The sequence below is a fragment of the Phyllopteryx taeniolatus genome, chromosome 1, assembly GCF_024500385.1.
Source record: "Phyllopteryx taeniolatus isolate TA_2022b chromosome 1, UOR_Ptae_1.2, whole genome shotgun sequence".
Taxonomy (NCBI): domain Eukaryota; kingdom Metazoa; phylum Chordata; class Actinopteri; order Syngnathiformes; family Syngnathidae; genus Phyllopteryx; species Phyllopteryx taeniolatus.
In genome coordinates, this window is record NC_084502.1 from 35,828,734 (window position 1) to 35,855,440 (window position 26,707).

The window sequence follows — 26,707 nt, forward strand, 5'->3', positions numbered from 1 at the left end:
TCGGGCGAGAAAACTCCATCTCCCAGAAACCCATCCGTAATTTTTCATTTTGACTGCCTTTACAGTCGGACAGAATTGTAAAATTGAGTCTGTAGCAGGAGCAGATTTGATTAGGTTGTGTATGATTTATATGCCTCGTTTAACTTGGAGAATAGAAGTAACTTTTGAGAGGCGAGGTTCTGCTCATGAATAAGTAGCTAAACGCTAACCGACTGAAGCTTGTTCTCCTGCCGTTTTGCCACCATGGAGAAGCCACACTTTGCCCATTGACTGGTTAGTCCAAAAAAGCTGAAGGCGCTACTTGAATCGTGCGCGTTGATTCAAACACTCGACATGGAGGAAGTTGACAAAATCTTGATACACGCCCTAAAACAAGTCGGCACGTAAGTATTTGCTGTCGGTTCTAATCTTAGATAGAGATACCTTTTTCCTCCACAAGGGAAATTCACTGGTCCAGTAGTCTTCACAATGGAAACAACACAAGGAAAATCAGGCATGTAGTGTTAATATGAAGAAAAATATAAAACATGACATCAATACAAGTCTGGAAAAAAAAGAATCAGGAGTAGAATAAAGTGCATGTTGATCATAAGAATAAGGTGTACAATGTAGGTGCTTGGCGACAGATGAATAGGGTGTTCTATTTGATCGTCAATTGTTGGCAACAATACAAGACAACATTTATTTTACTTTGTAAGTCAATCAACTAAATATGTAATGGCCATCATATGATCAAACACATGGGTGTAAGTCTGTCAGCTTGCAGTTAAAAAAAAGCACATTCCAATACATTTGTTCTGCTTCTTGTAGAGAGCTGAGTGAGGAGGTTGGTAGCCTCAAAGACTTCACCAGTGAGCTGATAGTGGAGGCGGTGGTGAGATGTATCAGGGTGATCGATCCTGGCCTGGGCAGCGCGCTGCCAACCTCCCTTCCGCCTGGCATGTCTGCCCGCTTCAGGGTAGGCATGAGTCTGGCACAGGCCTGCCAGGTAAAAACATATATAAGACATATTGACATGTTGAGCAGTCCTGTTTTTAATTGAGAGAGGCAAAGAAGCCCTTTGGATGAAAAAACACAGCTGCTGTCACTGAACAATTTGGAATGTTACTATTTTATATTATTATACTTGTTAGTTAAAACTGTAAAAGAAAAAAAAAATCATCACCTGCTTAGCGCAACACGATGAAATAGTGGTTGGCACGTCTGCCTCAAAGTTCTGAGGTTCAGATTTTTGTAATCTGGGCTCCTTTCTGTGTGAAGTGTGTAAATTCTCCCGGTTTATTCTGCAATGTGGATCAGTTCTGGATTGAATTTGCTTTGACTTGACACGCTTTGAGACTACATACAACTTTAGACAAAGAAAACCCTACAATAGAGGAATAATTTAGCTCATTATAGGGATAGATTTATTTATTAACTCAGTATTTCAATGTTCACCCTCCCCAAAAATTGTATGAAATTTATTTCAAAAACTGTTACTAGTTGCAAAGAGACAAACCCACACCATGAAAACTTGTTGAACCTTTGGTGCTTTTCAGTGTTCATGGAATGAAACTTTCTCATTGGCTAAATTTATACAATAGAAAAAATACAAGTTACAAGTGAGCTTTATTTCTCAAAATTTCATTAAAAGAAACAACATAAACACACCTGACCTAATAATGAAATATCATATTTGTTTGCAGGACATTGGTTACAAAGGCGAGATAGGTTATCAAACCTTCCTGTACAGCAGTGAGACAGAGATTCGCTCCCTGCTCATGTTCCTTGTGGAGAAACTGCCCAGAGAAAATGCTGAGGCCCCTGACCAGCCAACAGGTATAGGATCACCGCCATCATAAAACATAAAATAATCTAGGTTAAATAAGACAGGAATAAAATAAAACTACTCACCCTTTGACAAAAAAAAAAACCTCATACAGTACAGTATAGTGCGGTACAGTACTTCTTCTTTTCCTTTCGGCTTGTCCCGTAATGGGTCACCACAGCGTGTCATCCTTTTCCATGTAAGCCTATCTCCTGTATCCTCCTCTCTAACACCAATTGCCCTCATGTATTCCCTCGCTACATCGATCAACCTTCTTTTTGGTCTTCCTCTAACTCTCTTGCCTGGCAGCTCCAACCTCATCATCCTTCTACCAATATGCTCACTCCCTCTCCTCTGGACATGTTCAAACCATCAAAGTCTGCTCTCTATAACTTTGTCTCCAAAACATCTAACCTTGGCCGTCCCTCTGATGAGCTCATTTCTAATTTCATCCAACCTGGTCACTCCTAGAGAGAACATCTTCATTTCCGCCAACTCTGCTTCCTGTTGTCTCTTCAGTGCCACTCTCTAATCCGTACATCATGGCTGGCCTCACCACTGTTTTATAAACTTTGCCCTTCATCCTAGCAGAGACTCTTCTGTCACATAACACACCTGACACCTTCCTCCACCCGTTCCAACCTGCTTGGACTTGTTTCTTCACTTCCTGACCACACTCACCATTGCTCTGGACTGTTGACCCAAAGTATTTAAAGTCCTCCACCCTCGCTATCTCTTCTCCCTGTAGCCTCACTTTTCCCCCTCTACCCCTCATTCATGCACATATATTCTGTCTTACTTCGGCTAATCTTCATTCCTCTCCTTTCCAGTGCATGCCTCCACCTTTCTAACTGTTCCTCCACCTGAACAACAAAACAATAAATTGTGTACTTAGACCTAACTCGGGTTATGCGCTGACCAATTTGAAGAGGGAAATTATTTTTCATGATGGATGTGAGTCTTTTCACATAAGGATCAAGCACAGCAACAAACTGTACAAATTTCTTCCTTATTAATCGAAATGTATTGTTGCATTAGCCATATTTTACTAAGCCTTGTCGGCGGATAAACGTTGGAATTTGGAAACTGATTCAGTGTGCCCACGGCCGCCATTCATGACAGGCACGTCGCAGCTGCGTGAGAATGCAAGTTGTGTTCAGGGACACGGCGTAAATGGGAGTGAATGTGTTCTTCTGTGGTTCTTTTGTAATACAGTGCATAATTGTAAGAATTGATTTCTAGGAAGAGTATTATTTGTATCAGAATGCTTTAGTTAAAACACTGTACGATTACACTGTCAAGAAACATGTTTTTCCTCATGTTTATGAGATTGTACGGTGAAAGCTGCAGCCTGCTACTAGTGTGGACTGAATGGGTGGCAACAATGGGATAATGAAATTCCAGTATTTTAAGGGGAATAGTTCATCAGCAACATACTGACACACAAAAAAGAACCTATGAAATAAAACTAGTTCATTTTTGGAACGGCGAACTAAACTTTGAACTAGTTCATGTAGAAAATGAACTTTCCCAACACTGGTCAGGGGTCACCACAGCGTGTCGCTCGCATGATTTCTTTTTTTTTTTTTTTTTTTTTTTGGCACAGTTTTTATGCTGGATGCACTTCCAGATGCACCCATCTGTTTTCAATAAACCCATGTCCAAATTAACTTCACAAGCTTTTTTTTTAACAGTACATTTGCACATAAAATTACTTAACAAACAATATATGATATGATACATACAGGTGTTGCTTCTGTAGGAGTTAAACAAAGTTTCTTACTGCATACATGGATTGAAAGCGATCTTTTTCTCTCTCAGCTGCGTGGACATGAGTCCCAAGCATGAATTTCAAAAGAAGAGTCTGTATGTATAAATGAATTAAAACTTGCCCGACAGGGAGAACAATCCCCGGGGGCCAGATTGGACCCCCTGATTCGCCCCCCCTGCTTTAGCGGCATATTTTATACAGACAATTTTGTCATGTTGCGAAACAACTTCAGGTGAGTTTCCACTGTAATAAAATAGATAAAATAATGTAAATTCCAGAATTGTTTCAGGTGGCAATCAGTGTACATTTTAAAGAAATGTTCAGTTGTATAAATGGTACGTAACAAGAACTATAGCTCTTGAATTGTAGAAATAATTGTTTTTGGTTTTTTTTATTACTGCAACATTATTAACTATGAATTGTACAAAAGTGGAATAGCGTGGCATCACCATAGGCAATGCAATCCTTTAAAAGGAGACTATGTATTATTTTCTGCAATTTAAAATAGTGCCCAGGTGTGCTAATAACAAGTCTGACATGCTTTCCTCAAAACACCCCAAGGATCAAGAATTATATACAACCTCAATTCCAATGAAGTTGGGACGTTGTGTTAAACATAAATTAAAACAGAATACAATGATTTGCAAATCATGTTCAACCTATATTTAATTGAATACACTACAAAGACAAGATATTTAATGTTCAAACTGATAGACGTTATTGTTTTTCGCAAATAATCATAATTTTATGGCTGCAACACGTTCCGAAAAAGCTGGGACAGGTAGCAAAAAAGACTGACAGTTGAGGAATCCTCATCAAACACCTGTTTGGAACATCCCACAGGTGAACAGCCTAATTGAGAACAGGTGGGTGCCATCATTGGGTATAAAAGTAGCTTCCCTGAATTGCTCAGTCCTTCACAAGCAAAGATGGGGCGAGGTTCACCTCTTTGTGAACAAGTGCGTCACCTCTTTGTGAACAAGTGCGTGAGAAAAAAAAGTCGAACAGTTTAAGGACAATGTTCCTCAACGTACAATTGCAAGGAATTTAGGGATTTCATCATCTACGGTGCATAATATAATCAAAAGCTTCAGAGAATCTGGAGAAATCACTGCATGTAAGCGGCAAGGCCGAAAACCAACATTGAATGCCCGTGAACTTCGATCCGTCAGGCGGCACTGCATCAAAAACCGACATCAATGTGTAAAGGACATCACCACATGGGCTCAGGAACACTTCAGAAAACCAATGTCAGTAAATACAGTTCGGCGCTACATCCGTAGGTGCAACTTGAAACTCTACTATGCAAAGCAAAAGCCATTTATCAACAACACCCAGAAACGCCGCCGGCTTCTATGGGCCTGAGCTCATCTAAGATGGACTGATGCAAAGTGGAAAAGTGTTCTGTGGTCCGACAAGTCCACATTTCAAATTGTTTTTGGAAATTGTGGACGTCGTGTCCTCCGGGCAAAGAGGAAATGAACCATCCGGACTGTTATGGACGCAAAGTTCAAAAATCAGCATGTGTGATGGTATGGGCCTGTGTTAGTGCCAATGGCATGGGTAATTTCCACACCTGTGAAGGCACCATTAATGCTGACGGGTACATACAGGTTTTGGAAAAACATATGCTGCCACCCAAGCAACGTCTTTTTAATGGAAGCCCCTGCGTATTTCAGCAAGACAATGCCATTCTGCACGTGTTACAACAGCATGGCTTCGTAGTAAAAGAGTTCGGGTACTAGACTGGCCTGCCTGCAGTCCAGACCTGTCTCCCACTGAAAATGTGTGGCGGATTATGAAGCGTAAAATATGACAACGGAGACCCTAGACTGTTGAACAGCTGAAGCTGTACATCAAGCAAGAATGGGAAAGAATTCCACCTACAAAGCTTCAACAATCAGTGTCCTCAGTTCCCAAATGTTTATTGAATGTTGTTCAAAGAAAAGGTGATGTAACACAGTGGTAAACATGACCCTGTCCCAGCTTTTTTGGAACGTTGTTGCAGCCATGAAATTCTAAGTTTATGCTCATTTGCTAAAAACAATAAAGTTTATCAGTTTGAACATTAAATATCTTGTCTTTGTAGTGTATTCAATTAAATATAGGTTGAACGTGATTTGCAAATCATTGTATTCTGTTTTTATTTATGTTTAACACAATGCCCCAACTTCATTGGAATTCGGGTTGTACATAATTATATTTCTTGCAGTGCTTAAATTAGCACGTTCTACAGATGGTCCATTGAGCCAGCCTTCATCCAGCCCCACGTGGTGCTGGGCCAGTGGCGACTGCGGCTTTTGTTAGATTGACAAACAGTGGGCTAGATTTGGCTGACATGATCCTGCAGGTGTTTGACCATCTCCTCTTTTGCCTTGGTCGGGCAAGTGTTCGCGGTTGCCGGCTGCTTGCTTCTAAGCGCAGCCCAGAGTGTGGAAAACAAGCAATGGCCCTCATCTTAGAGACAATGAAAGAAAGGGTTTTAATTTGTGGAAGATGCAGTTCCCTCTGTGTATGTAGTGCATGGACACATTGACAAACATTAAGTGGTTGTTTCACTCTGGAACTTTGGCCAGCCTGGCTGCCAAGTCATTGTTGGAGAATAACTTGGGGTATGGGTGCTTATTTTGTTAATTATCTCGACTGTTACGTAACAGTGGAGTGAAACTGCAAAACAGCTCGCTCACAGCCACATTTTCAGAAATAAGCAGATAACTAAAGATTTACTTGGCTGTTTAATTACACACTTGATGGATGGACAGGCACTCCGGGACCCTAACTATTTGTATATAAGCAACAAAAGTCAAATGTTTATGTAGCCCTCACTGGCAGTACTCACAAAACTGTTGAACCCTCAGTTCACTGGGGAAAAGAAACCCAAACCGATTGCCGTAGGAACGCGCCCTCAAAACGCTTCAGTAGGCACAGCGACTGGATCCCGTAGCGTCGAAGCGGAAATCCCGGTGGCGTTGAGCAGGCAGGACCCGTGGCGTTCAGCAGGCAGGACCCGTGGCGTTGAAAGAGTAAATCCGTTCGCGTTGAAACAGTCAAAAATCTGTTCGCGTTCAAACAGTAAATCCGTTCGCGTCGGAAAACCAGGTCCAGACCCCCCAAAAAAACTCTTCTTCCCCCCGCCGCATCTCCCGCTCTTCCTCCCCACGACCCACCTCCTTCCCCCAATCCCATTGGACGCACCACCCCTTCAATCAATCATTAAAACAAAAAAAACCCTGAAATGTTCACAGACCGGAACGCAGGACACCCCAGTATCCATCCACACAAAGAACCAAACAAACTTTTAACTAATTTTCACAACAGCAATTCAAACAAATACAGTTCAACACATTTTAGTCAGTACACTACACTTAGATATGTTCCCTTTAAGCTCTATATTACACAAACAGCCATTAGGCTAAGTGTCCACATTCTTGGCATGACGAGTAATTTTAATACTGTATTGACAATTGTCTTTTTTTTCCCTATAGGAAAATCAACTATTCTTCAGAGAGATATTGCTGCTGCTATTAAAGCCCAGCTTGTTGCACCTTGGGTCCCTCCAAACTGCAGGCTGCCACTGCATGGTGAAACACAAGTAAACTCTTAAAAAATGCACTTTGCTGTCGGTTTTGTGGTTAAAATATTGAAAAGGGAGTGAAACAGCATCCACTGATCTGGTGTATACTGTCTTCTTGCTACTGTAGGTTCACCACTGTGATGGTTTCAGAGAATGTGTTATCACTTTAAAAGCTATTTAAGCACACTTAAAAGAACTCGTATGCATATTGTTTTGTTCTCTGATGTGTGCTTTTCTGTCAATAGAATGTTGACGCCTTGCACAACTTCCACATGCAGCCCCTCAGTTTACCTCATTGTATTAAAGATCCAGGGAAGAAATCACTTAAAGGTAGGCGTAGGTTGACACTAATGGCTGATGATTAATCATCTCTCTCAGTAAAGTCTACATAGTGGTGTGAAAAAGTGTTTGCCCCTTCGTGATTTATTTTTATTTTTTTTGCATGTTTGTCACACTTAAATATTTCCCATCATGAAACACATTTAAATATTAGTCAAAGACAACACAAGTATAAACACAAAATGGAGTTTTAAAATGTTTTTTTTATTATTAAGGGAGGAAAAAAAATCCAAACCTACATGGCCCTGTGTGAAAGTGATTGCCCTCCCAGTTAAAACATAATTGTGGTTTATCATACCGGAGTTCAATTTCTCTAGCCACACCCAGGCCTGATACTGCCACACCTGTTCTCACTCAAGAGATCACTTAAATAGGATATACCTGACAAAGAGAAGGAGGCCAAAAGATCCTCGAAAGCTAGAGATAATGCCGAGAACTAAAAGAAATTCAGGAACAAATGAGAGAGAAAGTAATTGAGCTCTATCAGTGGTTATAAAGCCATTTCTAAAGGTTTGGGACTCCAGTGGACCACAATGAGAGCCATTATCCACAAATGGCGAAAACATAGAACAATGGTGAACCTTCGCAGGAATGGCGGGCCGACCAAAATTACCCCAAGAGCGCAGAGACGACTCATCCAAGAGGTCACGAAAGAACCCACAACAACATCCAAATAACTGCAGGCCTCATTTGCCTCAGTTAAGGTCAGTGTTCATGACTCCACCATAAGAAAGAGACTGCAAAAATTGTCTGCATGGCAGCATTGCAAGACTAAAACTACAAAAATAAGCAAAAATAATAATAAGGCTCATCTCAATTTTGCCAGAAGACATCTTGATAATCTCCAAGACATTTTTTTTTTGGGTGTTTTTTGTCAATGTATTATGTCTCAAAAGTGTTCTCTGTCAATCGACTGTCTGTTGTCGTACTTGAACTACCGGAGACAAATTCCTTGTGTGTTTTTTGGACATACTTGGCAAATAAAGATGATTCTGATTCTGAAGTAGCACTTTTTGGAAGGTGTGTGTCACATTTGGTGTAAAATAAACACCGCATTTCAGAAAAAGAACATCATACCAAAAGTAAAATATTGTGATGGTCTGGGGCTGTTTTGCTACGTCAGGACCTGGAAGACTTCCTTTGATAAATGGAACCATGAATTCTGCTGTCTACCAAAAAATCCTGAAGGAGAATGTTCGGCCATCTGTTCGTGACGTCAAACTGAAACGAACTTGGGTTCTGCAGCAGGACAATGATCAAAAACACACCAGCAAGTCCACCTCTGAATGGCTAAAGAAAAACAAAATAAAGACTTTGGAGTGGCCTAGTTAATGTCCTGACCTGAATCCTATTCAGATGCTGTGGCGTGACCTTAAAAAGGCGGTTCATGCTAAAAAAAACCTCGAATGTGGCTGAATTATAACAATTTTGCAAAGATAAGCGGGCCAAAATTCCTCCACAGCGCTGTAAGAGACTCATTGCAAGTTATCGCTAACGCTTGATTGCAGTTGTTGCTGCTAAGGGTGGCCCAACAAGTTATTAGTTTTAGAGGGCAATCACTCTTTCCACACAGTGCCATGTAGGCTTGGATTTTTGTCCCGTCCCTTAATAAAAACCTTCATTTAAAAACTGCATTTTGTGTTTACTTGTGTTGTCTTTGACTAATATTTAAATTTGTTTGATGGTGGGAAATAGGCACGGTGGGCGACTGGTTAGAGCGTCTGCCTCACAGTTCTGAGGACCGGGGTCAATCCCGGCCCCGCCTCTGTGGAGTTTGCATGTTCTCCCCGTGACTGCGTGGGTTTTCTCCGGGCACTGCGGTTTCCTCCCACATCCCAAAAACATGCATGGTAGGTTAATTGACATCTCTAAATTGCCCGTAGGTGTGAATGTGAATGCGAATGGTTGTTTGTTTACGTGTGCCCTGTGATTGGCTGGCAACCAGTTCAGGGTGTACCCCAATGATAGCTGGGATAGGCTCCAGCACGCCCGCGACCCTAGTGAGGAGAAGCAGCTCAGAAGATGGATTGCTGGATGGATGGATGCATGGGTGATTATGGGAAATATGGGAAAGTGTGAGAACCTCGGTCATCCGGGAGCATCTAAGAGTAGAGCCGCTGTTCCTCCACATCGAGAGGAGCCAGATGAGGTGGCTGGGGCATCTGATTCGGATGCCTCCCGGACGCCTCCCTGGTGAGGTGTTCCGGGCACGTCCCACCGGGAGGAGACTGCGGGGACGACCTAGGATACGCTGGAGAGACTACATCTTTCGGCTGGCCTGGGAACGCCTCGGGATCCCCCCGGAAGAGCTGGATGAAGTTGCTGGGGAGAGGGAAGTCTGGGCATCCCTGCTAAAGCTACAGCCCCCGCGACCCGACCTCGGATAGGCATTAGAAAATGGATGCATGGGAAATACTTAAGTGTGACAAAGATGGAAAAAAAAAAAAAGAAATCAGGAAGGCGGCAAACACCTTTTCACACTTCTGTGATTCTAGATGGATTTTTATAATGCTGACCTGTGCTTTCATCTGACATTCCTTGATGTTTGAAGTTTACCATATATTGTAATTGAATTGAATTGTATTGTGTGACATGATTTCAGAGATCAAAGACTACCAGCGAGATTTTCTTCCCCTTGTCACTGCTCAGCTCCCCAATAATGCCTCTGTGGCGGCGTCCTTACTGGAGCAGCACACAGCTGAGCTCAGTGCGGCGCAGGAATGGGACAATGAGTGGAACAGTCAGGGACTCCTGTCTCATCTTACTCCACAGGTAAATAATTTATTTGCCTTGCCACTGAAATATGTCAAAATGGAAATCTAATACAATCTATCTATATGATTCCAAATGCTTTACATCAGGGCTGTTGTGTGCTATGTATAGATGTTTTTTCTTGTTTTGTTTTTTTTAAACAATTGGTGCCAGGGTATTTTTGAGTGGTAAAAGTTGATTGAATACCACTGACTTGAATTGAAAATGATGACAAAAACTTGTTGTGTTTGGTGATGTGCTGCCAGAGATAGACATTTCATGTTTGTAAATTGGCACTGAGATAGATTTTCATGGTTTGGTAACACCCGGCGTGCTGCCTATGACGCAACAAGCCGCTGGCGGAACGGCATTGGCTCCTAGATGCACACAACTGGAACACTTCTGGGAAAGTTAACTAATTATTAGGTTTGCTAGCCCATGAGCTAACTTGCTAGCCAGCTAAGGAGCTAAATAGCTCGCTCTGGCTCACTCGATTGTGGCGACATCATTTAAAACAGAGGTCAGTAACTGGCGGACCGAGACCCAGAAGCAGCCCCATACGGACCCACACCGTAGCCACACCATAACCAATATAATTTTGAATCGCGTCAAAACCAGTGGCCGACCGATCGTCCGCTCAAGGAAACCACTCGACTGAACTATGGCGCAGTGTGCATGGTTAGGCCCAGCTCTTCACTATCTGATGGGTTTAGAGACAGAAGGGTTGCAGAAATTTTTTTTCCTCCTCCAATGGCTGGGCGGTTTTATTAGGATTCCCACACAGTTTCTAGGCACTAAATGGCCTATAATATTGCCCAAAGCGCTTTACAAATCCTGACATTCACCCATTCACACACACATTCATACACCAATGGGCAGCTGCTGCCATGCAAGGCGCTGCCAGGCCTACTTGGAGGAAATTAGGGTTCAATGTCTTGCCGAAGGACACTTCGACATGCAGACAGTCTGAGCCGGGATTCGTGCCCTTCGGTCGCTTGACGATCCGCTCTACCTATTGAGCCACAGCCGCTAGGCGTGTCCCATTGCAACATGATTGGCTCCTGTGTCACGGGAAGGGCAGGCTATTCAGGTGTATTGAGATGACCATCCAAAAAATGCATCACATTTCAGAATCAGAATCATCTTTATTTGCCAAGTATGAGAAAAACACAAGGAGTTTGTTTCCGATAGTTTGAGCCGCTCTAGTACAACAACAGACAGCCATTTTGCCCAAAAATAATTTTAAGGCAAAAACATGAAAACACACTACGGAGAGTCACTGAGCAATGAAAGGTTACCGGTAATGCTAATACAATTTATTTATTTATTTATTTTATTTGGACAATTGTGCAAATGATGCAGACCCCTCTAGCAATTTAGAACAGTTTGAAATGACTAACAGAACAATAATCTGGTACAGTGACAATTGTGCAAATGGTGCAGTCTTCAAGAAATTTAAGCAGTTTAAAGTGACTAGTAGTGCAATGATCTGGAACAATGACAATCATGCAAATGGTGAAGATAGTTCTCAAGTATTGATCAACAACAGATATGCAAATAGTGCACAGTGACGAGGCTACTACAGTGAGTGTACGAATGTAGAAGTGTCCCGACAGAGATATGACAACAATCTCAAGACACAATTGGCAGCATGTTACACTGGAATTGTAAGTTAACTGTTTAGGAATTTAACGGCAAGAGGGAAGAAGCTGTTGGAATGTCTGCTTTTTTTAGTTTGCATTGATCGATGGCGCCTACCTGAGAGAAGGAGCTATAAAAGGTGGTGACCAGGCTGTGGAGAGTTCAAGAGGATTTTGCATGCTCTTGTCTTAGTTCTGACAGCGTGCAAGTCCTTAAGGGTGGTTAGGGGAGTACCGCCGATTTATTTTGGGCAGTCCTGATTTTCCGTTGCAGTCGGAGTTTGTCCTTTTTTGTGCAAGCACCAAACCAGACTGTGATGGATGAACACAGGACTGATTCTATGACTGCTGTGTAGAACTGGCTCAGCAGTTTCTGTGGTAGGCTGTGCTTCCTCAGAACGTGCAGGAAGTACATCCTTTGCTGGGCCTTTTTGAGGATGGAGTTGATGTTAATCTCCCACTTTAGGTCCTTAGAGAGTAATTCCCAGGAACTTGAAAGTCTCAACGGTTGACACAGGGCAGTTGGACAGTGTGAGGTGCAGCTGTGGCGAAGGATGCTTCCTGAAGTCCACAATCATCTCGACAGTCTTGAGCATGTTCAGCTCCAGGTTGTGTGGGCCTCACCACAGCTCCAGCCGCTCCACTTCCTGTCGATATGTCTCCGTGTTTGATGAGGCCGATGAATGTGGTATGGTCTGCAAACTTCATGAGCTTGACAGCCAGGTGCGTTGAGGTGCACTCGTTTGTGTAGAGAGAGAAGAGCAGCAGAGAGAGGACACATCCTTGGGGCGCCCCGGTGCTGATGGTGTGTGGTGTGAACCCTAATAACGCGGCTGGGTGTACAGGTGTATACGCTCTCTCTTTTTTCTTTTAGTCGCACTCTAGAGCCCTGTCGTGACAAAAAAAATAATACGCCGGATGTCCAGCACCATGCCGGAATACTAACCCATAGCACTGCATTCTCAGTCGCAAATTGATCTTAATTTTGCGTCCTTGCTCATTTTTGGTCTCAGATGCGGGACACACGTCAAACGATATCCCTGTGGGAGCACTTATTAAAAGTGCATCTATATGAAATGCCATTATGAAACAAAATAAAAAGATTTTGAACAAACATAACCTCTGAAACGGTTCAGTAAGATTTGTTAAAATATGTAAAATTGTTTGAGACTTCACTGTTGTGTCAAGATGCCAAACAAAAGGGGAAATGCTTACTTGTATTTTTCTGAAGTTAAGCACTTTATTTGAACACTTATAACTTTCTCTTTTTATTTACCTGCTCTAATTGTGAAATGCAGCCCTACTTTTAGTTATTAAATGAGAGAACATTACACATTTGTGCTCATATGTTTGATTACCAGGGCAGAATTTGTAAGATGTGTAAATTTTTTATTATGCTGTAATAGAATTTTATCAGTAGCATAAAACATCAACAATACTATCGTTTGTCATGAAGGTTTTTGGGAAAATGTTCTAAAACAAAATGCTGTCATGACAGGCCTAAACAGATATGCGAGAGAGAGAAAGCAATGAACATAGTCTCTCCAGCGTGTCCTGGGTAGTCTGCGGGGTCTCCTCCCAGTGGGACGTGCCCGGAACACCTCACCAGGGAGGCATCCGGGAGGCATCCGAATCAGATGCCCCAGCCACCTCATCTGGCTCCAGCGGCTCTACTCTGAGATCCTCCCGGATGACCGAGCTTCTCACCCTATCTCTAAGGGAGAGCCCGGACACCTTGCGGAGGAAACTCATTTCGGCCGCTTGTATCCGGGATCTTGTTCTTTCGGTCACGACCCACAGCTCCTGACCATAGGTGAGGGTAGGAACATAGATCGACCGGTAAATTGAGAGCTTCACCTTTCGGCTTAGCTCCTTCCTTACCACAACGGACTGATACAAAGTCCGCATCACTGCAGACACTGCACCGTTCCGCCTGTCGATCTCCCGTTCCATTCGGCCCTCACTCGTGAACAAGACCCCAAGATACGTGAACTCCTCCACTTGGGGCAGGATCTCATTCCCGACCTGGAGCTATGGTCTCAGATTTGGAGGTGCTCATTCTCATCCCAGCCGCTTCACACTCAGCTGCGAACTGCTCCAGTGAGAGTTGGAGATCACGGCTTGATGAAGCCAACAGAACCACATCATCTGCAAAAAGCAGAGATGCAATACTGAGGCCACCAAACCGGACCCCCTCTACGCCTCGGCTGCGCCTAGAAATTCTGTCCATAAAAGTTATGAACAGAATCGGTGACAAAGGGCTGCCTTGGCGGAGTCCAACCCTCACCGGAAACAACTCCGACTTACTGCCGGTTATGCGGATCAAACTCTAACCCCCTCCATGTCTTTCGGCTGGCCTGGGAACGCCTCTGGATCGCCCCGGAAGAGCTGGATGAAGTGGCTGGGGAGAGAGAAGTCTGGGCGTCCCTGCTAAAGCTACTGCCCCTGTGACCCGAACTCGGATAAGCGGTCGAAAATGGATGGATGAATGAAAAAGCAATGGATAACAAAAATATTGTACAATCAATATAAAAGATAGAGTAACAAGTGCAATAAAAATCTGCAATATAGCGACACCACGAAGCAAGAACATTGATATTGTGGAGGTTTACTGTATCTGTATTCCGTGATGATAAGTTGCAGGTACTCATTGTTCCAGTGCTGAGACTCATTGTTTCCATGACATGTCCATCCCAGACTCACATAGCCTCAAGTGTAAAATTATCTATGCTGAAACTAATACCACACAAACAGTTATTTTCTATAGAGCATAGCATGTAAACATGTACAGGATAGGGAGGAAAAAGTAAGTAAACCTTTGGATTTAATAACTGTTTGACCCTCCATTGGCAACAATAACCTCAACCAAACATTACCTGAAGTTACATATCAGACGTGCACAACGATCAGGATGAATTTTGGACCATTCCTCCTTGCCAAACTTGCAGTGCAACAAGATTCCTGGAATGTCTGAATAGTTTTTTTTTGTCAATGTCTTTATGTCTCAAAAGTGTTCTCTGTCAATTGACTGTCTGTTGTCGTACTAGAGCTGCTCCAACTACCGGAGACAAATTCCTTGTGTGTTTTTTGGACATAGTTGGCAAATAAAGATGATTCTGATTCTGATTTTCTTGAGGTCATGCCGCAGCATCTCAATCAGGTTTAGGTCAGGAGTTTGACTGGGCCATTCCAGAACATGTATTTTCTTCTTCTGAAGCCATTCTGTGATTTGTTTATTTGTTTTGGATCATTGTTCTGTTGCAACACCCATCCTCTTTTGAGCTTCAACTGTTAGACAAGTTCTTCTGCAAAATATCTTGATAAACTTGTGAATTATTTTTTCCAATGATAGCAAGCTGTCCCAGCCCTGAGGTGTTGTGTGTTCTTCCCAATTAATTAAACTTTGGTTTCATCTGTCCACAGAATATTTTGCTAGTAGTGCTGTGGAATTTCGTATGTGCTCTTTAGCAAAATTCAAACGTGTACCAATCTTTTTTTTGGGCCGCAACGGCTTCCTCCGTGGTGTTCTCCCATGAACCCATTCTTGTTTAATGTGTTAAGTACAGCGGCTGAAATAAGTATTTAACACGTCACCATTTTTCAAACTAAATATGCTTCCATAGGTGCTATTGTCCTGAAAATTTGACCAGAGGTTTGGAACAACCCAAGTAATCCATACATACACAGAAAGTCGAACAAACAAGATAAATTGTGTGTAATAATGTGAAATGACACAGGGAAAGGCTGGCACGGTAACGACTGGTTAGCACATCTGCCTCACAGTTCTGGGAACCGGGTTTCAAATCCCGGCCCCGCCTGTGTGGAGTTTGCATGTTCACCCCGTGTCTGGGTGGGTTTTCTCCGGGCACGCCGGTTGCCTCCCACATCCCAAAAACATGCGCAGTAGGCTGATTGAAGACTCTAAATTTCCTGTAGGTGTGAATGTGAGTGCGAATGGTTGTTTGTTTCTATGTGCCCTGCGATTGGCTGGCAACCGGTTCAGGGTGTACCCCGCCTCCCGCCCAAAGATAGCTGGGAAAGGCTCCAGCAACCCAGGGCCCTAGTGAGGATAAGCGGTAAAGAAAATGGATGGATGGACACGGAAAAAGTATTGAATTAATGAAGTTAGGGAGGTGCAAAAAGGCATGGAAATCCAAGACAACACCTAAAATTTATTAGTAATCAAACAGTAATCTAGTGCCTTGTCAGTGCAAATTAATATCAGATGGTTCAGTCCTAATTGATGGCCTATAAAAAGGTATCATTGTCAAGGTGTGAGTCAAGACACATGATGGGTAAGAGCAGAGAGCTGTGTCAAGACCATTCAAAAACTAATTGTTGTAAAACATAACGATGGCATTGGTCACCGGCGCATATCTAAGCTTCTGAACATTCCAGTGAGCACGGTTGGGGCCATAATACGTAAGTGGAAAGCTAATCACACCACCATAAATTTGCCTCGATCAGGTGCTCCTCGCAAGATTTCTGACAGAGGAGTCCAAAGAATAATCAGAAGAGTTGTCCAAGAGCCAAGAAACACCTGAGGAGAGCTTCAAAAAGACCTGGAATTAGCAGGTACTGTTGTCACAAGGAAAACAGTGAGTAATGTACTCCGCCACCATGGCCTGTATGCACGCTCAAAGCATGTCAAAGCTCGTTTAAAGTTTGTTGAACAACATTTGGACAAGCCAGTTAAATACTGGGAGAATATACTCTGGTCAGATGAGAACAAAATTGAACTGTTTGGATTCCATAATGCACACCGTGTTTGGAGGAGAAATGGCACTGCGCATCACCCTAAAAACACCATACAAACAGTGAAGTTCGGAGTTGGGAACATGATGGTGTGGGGCTGCTTTTCAGCAAATGGTACTGGTAAACTTCACATTATTGAAGGAAGGATGAATGGGCAAATCTACTGAGACATTCTTGACAAAAATCTGCTGCCATCTATGAGGATGATGATAAATGAAACAAGGGTGGACATTTCAGCAGAATAATGATCCAAAACATACTGCCAAGGAAACTCAATTGGTTTCAAAGAACACAAATAAAGCTGCTAGAATGGCCCAGCCAATCACCTGACTTGAATCCAATCAAAAATCTATGGAAAGAACTAAAACTCAAGGTGCATAAAATAAGCCCACACAAACTTCAAGATTTGAAGACTGCTTCTGTGGAGGAATGGGCCAAAATCACACCAGAGCAATGAATGTGACTTGTTTCTCTATACAAGAGGCGTCTTGAAACAAACAAAGGCTTTTGTACAAAGTATTAAATGATTACCAGTTGGCATGTTCAATACTTTTTCCCTGTGTCATTTCACATTCATCCATCCATTTTCTGAGCCGCTTCTCCTCACTAGGGTCGCGGGCGTGCTGGAGCCTATCCCAGCTGTCATCGGGCAGGAGGTGGGGTACACCTTGAACTGGTTGCCAGCCAATCACAGGGCACATAGAAACAAACAACCATTCGCACTCACAGTCATGCCTACTGGCAATTTAGAGTCTCCAATTCATGCATGTTTTTGGGATGTGGGAGGAAACCGGAGAGCCCGGAGAAAACCCACGCGGGCACGGGGAGAACATGCAAACTCCACACAGGCGGGGACGGGGATTGAACCCCGCACCTGAGAACTGTGAGGCTGACGCTCTAACCAGTCGTCCACTGTGCCGCTCATTTCACATTATTGCACACAATTTAATTTCTGAGCTTATTTGTTCTATTTTGTTTGTATGTATGGGTTACTTGGGTTGTTCCCAACATGTGGTGAAATCTTCAGGTCCATAGCACTTTTGAAACTATATTTAATGAGAAAAATGGTGACGTGTTAAATATTTATTTCAGCCGCTTTATGTACTAGATTTGTCAACAGAGATGTTGGCATGTGTGTGCCGTGCTCTTGCAGTCATCTTTATAGGATGGCCACTCCTTGGAAGAGAAGCAACAGTGCTGAACTTTTTTTATATTTATTTTTTCACATTTATAGAAATTTTGTCTAAGCAAGGACTGAAGAACATATAGACCTTTAGAGACACTTTTGTATCCTGTTCCCGCTTTATAAAAGTCAATCATAGCTCTTCTGAGAGCTCTTTTGAGCGAGGCATGGTGTACATCAGACAGTTCTTCTAAACAGGGACAATTCTAAACTGGTGTGTGTTTTCTCATGGCCAGAGCAGCTTTAAGCCACACCTTCAATCTTGTCTCATTGATTGGACACCAGGTTGGCTCTCACCAGACTCTTATTTGCTCTTGGAGAATCCGTAGCCTAGAGGTTCCCTTACCTTTTCTTTCCTGTCCTGTGAATGTTATTTTCAGGAAAAATATAAAAACTGTTTCTTTGCTATTAGGTTAAGCAGACACTGCAGGTTGATTATTGTGATTTAGATGAATATCAGACCACATTTTATGAGCAATTTATGCAGAAATTTAATAAATTCCAAAGGGTTCACATACTTTTTCCTCGCACTGTATGCCAGTGCCATAAATAGACCAATAGCAAAGTCAATTCGCCAGTCCCTCAATGATCTATCTGAATTTCCACCATGTCTATTTTTTGATCCACTTTCTTGTTGAAATGTAAGTTACGGCCAGCGTTGCATCTCACACCCAAGCAATTTACCAAATTTAACGTCTTCTTTTCGACTACTGAGACGTCACACATTCAAACTACAACAGTAGAGAAGGTTAAAATCATCATTTAATCGTTTTCCTCAATCGCTCTAACTAGTTTAAAAAAAACAAACAAAAAAAAAGACGTAAGGGTTTGTGTACTACCAGTGCCATGGTTAAGGCATTTGCTACCCCCAAGTGTGTGCAACATTATGGTGAAAAGGTCTATATATTAACATTTCCTGTACGTATTCAAATTAGTTGTACATGTTTATTGTCTCCTTTCACACAGGACTACAAGGCCCGAAAACTGACTCGGCTGCATAAACGTATTGAGGAGCAGTTGCGTTCTGCTGCTCTTCCCCCCATGGAATGTGCCTTTGGTGGTCTTGGCTCCACCTCTGATTTGTCTGACATACTGCAATCCTTCAGGGGGTCTGCTTCTTCTGACCAAAACCTAACAAAAGGCTCTCACTTCACCCACTCCCAGAAGTTCACTTTTACACAGGTGCATACTCCTGGTGGTGCAGAATCAAACCAATGAATGGTGTAAAATTATCCACAGCTGTCTGTGTTTGTGTGCGTTTGATCAGGAAGTAGAAGCAGCACCATCCCCTGGCTGGCAGACAGATGGTGACAACCATCAGAGTCAGCAGGAGGAGCTGGCATCTTTGCAGCAACAATTTCAGCAGCTTTGCAATGATTTGGACCAACTAACTATGGAAGTGAAGCACCTGAGTGTCACTAATGCTCAGGTAACATCAACCCATTAACTCTCTCATCTGCACTGACTTGCTAGTTCTCTGTTTATCTTCTAATGACATCATACACCCTGTTATAACGCAAAATGTGTGCCTCATAATCATGCCTTGTGTTTTTTCTGCTGTCTGACAGGTTATTTTAAGTAATACATAGACTGAATGTTCTCTTAAAGGTTCCATATTTTGGCTATTTAGAGCTCCCTGGAGTGACTCTCTAACATGGCCTTATATAAGTGTCAATATCATTTTAAAAAAACAACTTGGTTTTGTCTAATGCGTAATGCGTAGTTACAATAGCTATTAATGTTACCTCACTAGAGCCCACTTATTCTTTGGTCAAAACTAGGAGACGACAATCACTGAAATTTTACTAACGTCTTTAAGCAAAGCAAACTACATCAACACAATATTTGTTTTCCTCCTTTCGTGGTGATTTCAAGTAGCAAGCTGTTTTTTTATCTGTGAGGCGGGCCATTTGATTAGGGACAGCGAGCAAGACTGCAGCCGGTCAGGCTTGTTGTCACCGTGCTTTTGCACACTAAACATTCTGAACTCGTATTCCGTATTTAACGGAGGGTTTTGCGCTTTGTTTGTGGAAGGCTAACAAATATATAATACTGAAGAATGTAAAATAAAACAAAAACTGATCATTTTGGGGAAGCCAGCAACTGCACAAGTCATTGTTTTATTTAACTTGCCCTGAGAGCATAGCATTCGTATGTGCCCATCTTGTGTTAGAACTTGGGACAATACGTACACCCGCAAAAACATGGATATGCACAGCTGGAAGGAGTTATGTCGTACTTAGGTGACTTCATAGCGTGGCTCGACGCCTTGTGACTGACTGGCTCCAAGTAAGCCTTTGATCATCCACAAGCTCCAAAATAGAATTGGCAATGTCCATCCATCCATCCATTTTTCATACTGCTTATCCTCAGTAGGGTCGCGGGCGTGATGGAGCCTGTCCCAGCCGACTCTGGGCATGAGGCGGACTACTGGTCGCCAGCCAATTGCAGGGAACATATAAACAATGTGTCCCAATATTTTTCCTTGGCGTAATTTTTACATGATCGGAAAAGTTCTCCTTGTCGCTCTTCATTTTGCCCGGCCTATGCTTCGCTCAGCGGTGCTGTGGGCTGTGCGGCTACCGTTCACATGGGCTAATACTATAGAAACCTCACACAAAGGCACATTTAAAAAAAAAAAAAAAAAAAGAAAAGACAAAAGCACACGTCAATGATCGACACTAGTGCTTTTTGTTCCTTGAACCTTGCACTGTTTACTTTGGGAGCATGCCGTTGCATTGACTGGCAGATAGTGTTTACAAATATCTAACCAGTGACTGTGGGCTTTGGAAGTACTTGCGGTGGCATAAATATTTTGCCAGAAGTCCCGCCCCATCCGTGGCATTAATCCCACTACTGGCTGAATATAGTGTGCCACTGAAGTTATGCTAAACAGTTAAGTTTGCCGTGTTTGTGTTAATTTGGGACGAACACACAACAACTCGGTGAGTCGCTGACGTTTTAAATGACACCAACGCGGTGGAGCGAGCGCTTTAGCTCCTTAAATCGGTAGCTTGTTAGCTCGAGGGCTAGCCAACATAATACACAGTGAATGTTCCCTTAAGTGTCTCCAGACCCTTTCCAAAAAAATTTAATGTCATGGTAAAGTTTATCTATTCAGAGCCCACAATTTAAACAATTTGAATTATTTATTTGTTTATTTTTACATAATTTGGGCTTCCAGCTCATTAAACCCACAGTTAGGAATTCAAAAAATTTGAATACTGTGAAGAAATCAGCCTACATTTTGCAGGACACAAATGTTTTAAACTGAGTGTCACACAATCATCTACTAAACTCAAAGCACCTACACAGGATTCCTAGGTGTCATTAAATTGCTTCAGTTTGGTTCAATTGTCTCAGTTGGGTTCAATATGGGGAAGACTGCAGACTTGACAACTGGCCATAGGATGAGTAAGCCACAAAGGTTCATAGCTAAGGAGGCTGGCGGTTAGCATGTCAATGGAAGGACAAAAAGGGAGGGGGGAGAGATTGGCGGGAGTTGGGGTCTTAAATTTTGAGCGTTACCCATAAAAATGATTAACTAACTTATGCTGTATCGTGGCCACTGAGTGAAGAACATATCGCTGGCCAATTAAGTGGATTTAATTTTTCCGGCAAATTATCCGACTTGAAGAAAATAGCATTAGTGGGCATTTTTTAGCATGGTTTAAACATATTATTGGACTTTGGGAGACGGTTACTTCTGCTATGCTGTGTTTCGGAGCATGAAATCCATTTTTAGTCCATCAGACCAAATATCTCATGTGGATTTATCGCCCGTCTGTGTAGGTACTTGATGAGTACAAGCAACGGGAGCTACAGAACAATGAGCAGGAGGAAAAGATCCAACTGAAGAAGAAAACCATTGACCTATTGCCAGATGCTGAGAACAGCATAGTAAAGCTTCAGGTTGGAGAGAGAAGTGTACTTGGATTTCTTTAAATGCAGCATGGCCTCAAAGTTCATCTCTGCCTTCTCCTCCAGGCTCTGGTGGAGGCCAGTGCCAAGCGTGTGTTGAACTTGGCCTCTCAGTGGGAGAAACACCGTGCACCACTCATCGACGAGCACCGCAGACTTAAAGAAATCTGCAGCAATCAGGATGTAAATATGCATGGGAAAATAATAATTCATTAAAATTTATTCTGTACAATTCTTAGTTTATCTCCTTTTTTCTCAGATGGAATCGTCCAAAAAGCTGTTAGAAATAAAGGTTCTACATGACAAAATCCGTGTATCAACAGAGGAGGCCAAGAAGAAGGAGGACATATACAAGCAGCTGGTATCAAGAGTTTCTAAAAAATATAATCTGGACATATTTTTATGCAACCACATGTCCATCCATCCATTTTCTGTACCGCTTATCCTCACTAGGGTCCCGGGCCTGCTGGAGCCTATCCCAGCTATCTTTGGGCGAGAGGCGCGGGGTACACCCTGAACTGGTTCCAACCAATCGCAGGGCACATATAAACAAACAAACATTCACACTCACATTCACACCTACGGGCAATTTAGAGTCTTCATTCAACCTACCGCGCATGTTTTTGGGATGTGGGTGGAAACCGGAGTACCCGGGAAAAAAAAAACACAGGCCCAGGGAGAACATGCGAACTCCATACAGGTGGGGCCGGGATTTGAACCCCGGTCCTCAGAACTGTAAGGCAGATTCACCATGCCGCCACAACCACATGTATTATATAAAATAACTCTTCTTATGATTGAATACTATTTAAAATGCAAGTTAATTTGCATTACAGGTTACATGCTTTTTTTTTAATAGAATTCTGCCTTTTCTCTTTCAATACAGTTAACAGAGTTAGAAAGCCTTCCCCAGGATGTGTCTCGGGCATCATATACACAGAGAATTCTGGAGATTGTGAGCAATATCAAGAAACAGAAGGAAGAAATCACCAAGGTAAGACTTGTAATGAGACTTCGGCAGCACCAATTATTATTTTTATTTGTATTTTTTTTTTTTAAGAAAACGCTAGCAAAGATTCAGATCCTTCAATGAATAACTTTTTACAAACCCCTCAAATGCTTTTAAGTGTGCGCTTCAGTTGTTTGTGGACTTAAAATTATGTGATGCAAGTAGTTCTCATCTCTACAAGAGGCTGGTACCTCTTACATGATGTCAGCAATCGGGTGACATTGTGAGTTGAGTCCTGACAAGGAAGAGGAATTTTCTATTTTTTCACATTTTTCAACATGTGACAACCATGGTCTGTAGTGATGTAGTTTTAGGAACGCAGTGATGCATGACTTCTCTGCGCATCCATTTAACAACCTATTTGTTTCTTTCTTTCTGAAACAGATTTTGTCTGACACTAAAGAACTACAGAAAGAGATCAACAGCCTCACAGGAAAACTGGACAGGACATTTGCTGTGACAGATGAGCTTGTCTTTAAGGTCCTTAAAATACAAGTCTCTTTTAGTTAGTGACTTTCATTCTATTGATGACTTTGAGCAAATTGCCAAACTCCTGTGTCTAGCAGTGTAGAATTGAGTTTTAAAAGGTGTTTGAGGCTTTAGAACACTTTGTCTCTATAAAATTGCAAGATGTACCTAAGGTTCTTTTGCTACCTTTCACGTATGGACAAAATGTAATGCTTTATTTTTATGATCATTGCCAGGATGCCAAAAAAGACGAGTCGGTCCGCAAATCCTACAAGTTTCTGGCTGCGCTACATGAAGTACAGTCAGACATTCAGAATTTTCTCTACTACAGTTATTTTTTCCCCTCCTCTTTGCAATATTGTGTTTCACTGTCTCACTCTCTTGTGTAGAACTGCAATCAATTGATCCAAACCATTGAGGACACTGGTACAATCCTGAGAGAGATACGAGATCTTGAAGAGCAGGTAGATTTTGTCATAGGCTATCGTTTTAGATAAAGAATTTTGGAGTCTAACCCGGAAAACGGGAAGCATTGCAGTTCCTGGTTGAATCAAGCATTTACATATTTTAAGTTGTATTCTAAGTCAGTGTCGAAGATGAATATTTGATCCAATTTGTTACCGTCAGTTAGAATTTAAGGCACAAGTTTAACTTATTTCGAAATTAATATAGTGTACAATGTGAACGCAAGACTTGGAGGAGGCGACATGCAGAATGAATAAAACTCAGAAAGGTGACACAACTTGGACATAACTAAGGACAATGATTTCTTCCCCCCCCCCCCCAAAAAAAAAAAATGCTGTTCATTCAAGGTGGTTATGTAATGGATAAGGCTAATACTAAGCGTTTGGAATGGCCTTCCCTTATTGAGAAAATAACAATCAATGAAAGCTCAAATGATTAACCTAGTGAGGACTGGATTGACTGTTGTGAAAGCTTCACTTGTGGGCGTCAGGCCCTCATGCCAGAATAAAATGCAAACAACCGCGCTGGGCAAAAATGGCATGTTCCTCCAGTTCCTTCTGACGTTAAAGGAGCAGGTTTTACTGCAGGGTTGTTGCATTCCCTACGCCCCCTCCACCTCTCCTAACTGGCTTGTATCCTGATAGCGCCATGCTCTTTATGCTGTGCAGAGAGCAGTGTAGATTATGCCTTTGTATCTGAATTCCTCTTATTTCAATAATTAACATTTATTTAATTTGTCCACAGATTGACACAGAAAATAGTAACAAAACAGTGGCTAATCTGGAGAGGATTCTAGAAGACTACAAGGCCATTCGACAAGAGAATTCTGCACTTGCGGCCAAGGTCAGAGAGGGCTGACTCTGGACTACCTAGTCATGCTTAAGCTTAAAAACAACTCTTGTTGCTCTGAACATGACTGAAATAGGTCTTAGACCGAAGCAATCGCTGTTCATTAACACCGCCTCTTGTTGCCATTGGGAGCTGCTTTTGTTAAGAAGCTGAAATTATATTTGTACTACAGTAACTGAAAAAGCCTTTTTTCATATGTAAATATGGATCCCGATACCTCATTTTTGGTGTTAAATATTTCTGTGGCTACACATCTTATGAGTATTTACATATGTGGACAAAATTGTCGGTCCGCTTTGGTTAAAGAAAGAAAAACCTATGTTGGTCACAGAAATAATTTAAACTGTCAAAAATAATAATAAATAAAATTATACTGAAAATAAAGTAATGATAGTCTGCACCACCAATTATGTCCATGTTTAGATCTGCCATTCCAATCCTTACCTAAATTGAAGTCAACAACAAATGGTGCTTCCAAACCTGCCTTCTTTGCTCAAGGGCCATTCTCATTATTGTTTGAAAAAGTGTGTGTGTTGTGAGAGTGGGGGGAACGACAACATGTATTAGTTGTTTTTTTCTTTAATACAACAAGCATCCTTGTAATTTTCAGAATGAAACATAGTTGAACTGAATGTTGAGTGAATGGTATTTGAATGTGTCGTCCAGATCTATTATTAAAATATTGTTTATCAAGTGTTTGACTTTAGAATGTTTATTGCCAGATCTAACGCACCGTCAAATCGTGTAATAATTCACTGCCACATTCTTCATCAGAAATGTATGTCAATGTGATCAGTTGTTATTATACATTATCCTGCTACGAACAGTGTGGATTAGTTATGGTTCTACACTGGTTAAGTCAGCACTGATGGAGCTTGCATGACATCACAGTGATGTACAGTATGTTGATATAGTAATGTGGATCGCTGAGATTAACAATATTGTTAAGTAGCTTAGATCAATACACTGACTACTGACCCACACCAAGTCAGGTCTTAGTGAAAGTAAACACACTGTGGTAGACATGAGATGTCCTCATACGCTTGTCCCGTCTTATAGATCAGGGGCCTCCAATTAGAAGTCAAAGCGATCCAGTTTAGGAAACACTTTTCCTTTTTCATCATTGTGTTCTGGTTTCAAAGCACAACATTATCTCTCACCAAACCTATTTGGACTTCTTTCCCCACCGCTATTTTTTTGTGCATATCTTTATTTGCGTTTGACCAGAAAAGATGCCAGACTGTGTAGGATAAATGATTTGATGACAGAATAAAGCAAGACTTCAAATTCAAGTACATCTCGACGGCGCAGGTACCTACGCAAGGATCCTGTTTGTGAACTTCAGCTCTACGTTCAACATCATCAACCTTGAATTTTATTCCTCTCCTCCAAGCTTCTCCAGCTCAGTGTCTCGCCTGCCATCTGCCAGTGGCTCTATAGCTTCCTGATGGGCAGCACATGCAGGTGTGGCTGGGGGAAAGCTTCTCATCCACATGCACATTCAGCACCAGGGCCCCCCCAAGGATGTGTCCTCTCTCAGCTGCTCTTCTCTCGCTACATGGACTGCACCCAGATGTCAAACACCCGAACTTTGCAGACAACACCATAGTCATGACGAGTCTGCTCATTGACAGGAAGTGGAGTGGCCGGAGCTTTGGTGCGGAAAGCACAACCTGGAGCTGAACACGCTCAAGACTGTAGAGATGATTGTGGACTTCAGGAAACATCCTTCGCTGCAGGTCCCCCTCACGCTGTCCAACTGCCCTGTGTCGAGACCAAGTTCCTGGGAATCACAATCTCTCAGGTCCTGAAGTGGGAGACCAACATCAACTTCATCCTCAAAAAGACAGAGCAGAGGCTGTACTTCCTGTGGCTTCTGAGGAAGCAAGGCCTGCCACAGGATCTGTTGAGGCTGTTCTATGCAAGTCATTGAATCGTTTGTGTTCATACATCACAGTCTAGTTTGGTGCTGCTACAGAGAAAGACAAAATCACACTGCGACAGACAGTCAAGGCTGCTGAAAAAATTATCAGTACCTACCTACCCACTCTTGAGGACTTTGCATGCTTCCAGGACTAAGAGAAAATTCTCTTGGACCCTTCACATCTTGGTCACCACCTTTTCCAGCTCCTTCCCTCATGAAGGCGCTCTTGTACAAATGGACATAAAAACCAG

The 26,707-nt window shown here is 42.3% G+C and overlaps 1 protein-coding gene across 2 annotated transcripts; it reads left to right on the forward strand.

The window, feature by feature from the left end:
• Positions 1-6: 6 nt before the first annotated feature.
• Positions 7-25,226, forward strand: ccdc22 (coiled-coil domain containing 22). 2 transcript variants are annotated; one of them, XM_061792003.1, is made up of 16 exons: positions 7-383; positions 811-988; positions 1,686-1,818; positions 7,064-7,170; positions 7,398-7,482; positions 10,094-10,263; positions 18,787-19,002; positions 19,088-19,249; positions 21,613-21,732; positions 21,808-21,924; positions 22,001-22,102; positions 22,628-22,735; positions 23,135-23,230; positions 23,455-23,514; positions 23,608-23,682; positions 24,428-25,226. In XM_061792003.1, exons 1-16 carry the CDS (start codon positions 334-336, stop codon positions 24,539-24,541), a joined length of 1,893 nt encoding a protein of 630 aa, XP_061647987.1. In that variant the 5' UTR covers positions 7-333; the 3' UTR covers positions 24,542-25,226. The 2 variants fall into 2 exon arrangements, with proteins under 2 accessions (XP_061647987.1, XP_061647994.1); XM_061792010.1 differs by lacking the exon at positions 7-383 and having other exon boundaries at positions 850-988; positions 7,064-7,159.
• Positions 25,227-26,707: the final 1,481 nt, after the last annotated feature.

Bases quoted from the DNA above. Each gene is read 5' to 3' on its own strand.
- ccdc22 (XM_061792003.1), top strand. From the start codon at position 334: ATGGAGGAAGTTGACAAAATCTTGATACACGCCCTAAAACAAGTCGGC. The intron at 7,171-7,397 runs GTAAACTCTTAA...TTCTGTCAATAG, and splicing joins CACTGCATGGTGAAACACAA to AATGTTGACGCCTTGCACAA. The intron at 21,925-22,000 runs GTAAATATGCAT...CTTTTTTCTCAG, and splicing joins AAATCTGCAGCAATCAGGAT to ATGGAATCGTCCAAAAAGCT.